General features: G+C 41.8%; 1 protein-coding gene across 1 annotated transcript; it reads right to left on the bottom strand.

The window, feature by feature from the left end:
- Positions 1–665: 665 nt before the first annotated feature.
- LOC125756406 (protein krueppel-like) lies at positions 666–1521 on the bottom strand. The gene is made up of 2 exons (XM_049411141.1): positions 1512–1521; positions 666–1060 (listed from the first exon to the last, which is right to left on the bottom strand). The coding sequence occupies exons 1-2, from the start codon at positions 1519–1521 to the stop codon at positions 666–668; spliced, it is 405 nt and encodes a 134-aa protein (XP_049267098.1).
- Positions 1522–1881: the final 360 nt, after the last annotated feature.

Below are 1881 nucleotides of genomic sequence, written 5' to 3'. Positions count from 1 at the left end.
ATTGATAATGTTTCCAAAACTTGGAATTATACTAAACCAGTACCACATACCAAGTCATCCATACTGGTTTTCATTCAGCACACACAACTTCCCTACAATTAAATATATTAGCACATTAGAAAAACCCATACAATCATGTTTTTCTAGTGAACATGTAAACATTTGACTTTGAAGAATGTTGACATAGCAGTCCACAAAACATGCTGGTTAGATATCTACCATGAGGTATTTACCATGACCCAGTACTGACATGAGTACTTGTAGGTGCAGTTACGACAAAGTAATGTCACAGGTAGTAGTGGTGCAATGTTTAGCCACATGTATCATGCGAGTGGATTGCACAAAGGTGTTGAAGCTGAGAACACAGAGGTGTGGTAGCTAAACAGTTCAAATACACAAGTCTTCATTGAGATCCTAACATGGGGAAGATTTCGCTGATCATTGAAGAACACAACAAATAAGCATTAAAAACGCAACAGAACGTGTCACTGCTACTACTGCATTCATAACAACGCTCTAGTGACAGTGACGAAGCCATGTTATCACTACCAGGCCCACAGCTTTGACGTCCTATATACCCGGCACTGCTGCGGAGCTCCGGAGCAACTAGTAAAATGCGCCTTTCCAAAAAGAAAGCTCGGACAGCAGAACTTACACTCAAATGGTCACTGTTGTTCATGCTGACACACGTGTCTTGTGACATGGTGCTTCTGCCTAAACGTCTGGGCGCATGAAGAGCACTGAAACGGCCACTCGCCCGTGTGGATGAGCACATGCTTCTTCAGTGTGGACTTTAGCGAGAAGCCCTGGGGACCCAGGTGGAAGTTATACGGCCGCTTGCCCGAGTGAACGAGCAGGTGATTCCTCAGTGCAATTCTCTGTTTGAAGCCCCGAGGGCACAAATGGCACTGAAACGGCCCCTCGCCCGTATGAACCCCCGTGTGTTGTTTCAGATTGGAAGGAAAATCGGCCTTGTAGTCACAGGAGTCGCAGCGGTAGCGACGTCCCCGACGTGACGTCACGGCATCCGTAGATGCTGGATGGATGAAAGACCCTGAAGCTGCACAAAGAAAGTTCCACTTAACAAAACACTAATAACACAAAACACAAATAAGAATGCACAAAGAAAACAAGGCAGGTCGCTGAAGTAGTGCTTTTCATTTGTATGGGAAATGAATTTAAACCTTTGGGTTTTACACAGCAACACCGCTCATGATTACGAGTTGTGCCATTGTGGGGTAATCTGAATTAATTTAGAACCACCTAGGGTTATTTAACGTGTACCAAAATCTAAGTACACAACTGTCGTCACATTTCACCCCTAGAGGAATGCAGCCATTGTAGCTATAGTAATGAAATGCCAAACAAATGAGATGAGATTAATGTTGACTGACACTAAGACAGAGCTGGTTTACCTTTTACATTTCCCCGACACTTATATGCAATAGCTAAAGCACCAAGTTAGTGAAACACTTTGTTACTAAGAAAATATATTCTACATAAGTTCTTACCCTCTACCATCTTGCTACGATGTCTTATCATCTTTTGACATCCCTGTACATGCATAAGCATGGCATAAAATAAACAGCACACCAGAATAAACACTACCCTGAACAACCTAAAGTACAATAACAGAGTTAGAAAATATTATTTGCTCATTGCTATAATTAAACTATCAAGGAGCTGCGTACTTTAAAGGGCACCGAATGTCACAAGGTGAAAAGCAGAATAAAAAGACAGAATTTAGCAAATACCCAGCAGAATCAAAGACCACATTTCAGTGATTTTCTTTCTTTTAAGCAACTGTATTTATAGTAATGCTTGCAATACATGAACTTTCATGTGTAATGAACTTCACTCGCTTTGAGCTCCTAAACAGAG

Source organism: Rhipicephalus sanguineus, chromosome 11, assembly GCF_013339695.2.
Source record: "Rhipicephalus sanguineus isolate Rsan-2018 chromosome 11, BIME_Rsan_1.4, whole genome shotgun sequence".
Taxonomy (NCBI): domain Eukaryota; kingdom Metazoa; phylum Arthropoda; class Arachnida; order Ixodida; family Ixodidae; genus Rhipicephalus; species Rhipicephalus sanguineus.
The sequence above is the reverse complement of the archived record's forward strand: the minus strand, read 5'-3'. Positions and strand labels throughout refer to the sequence as shown.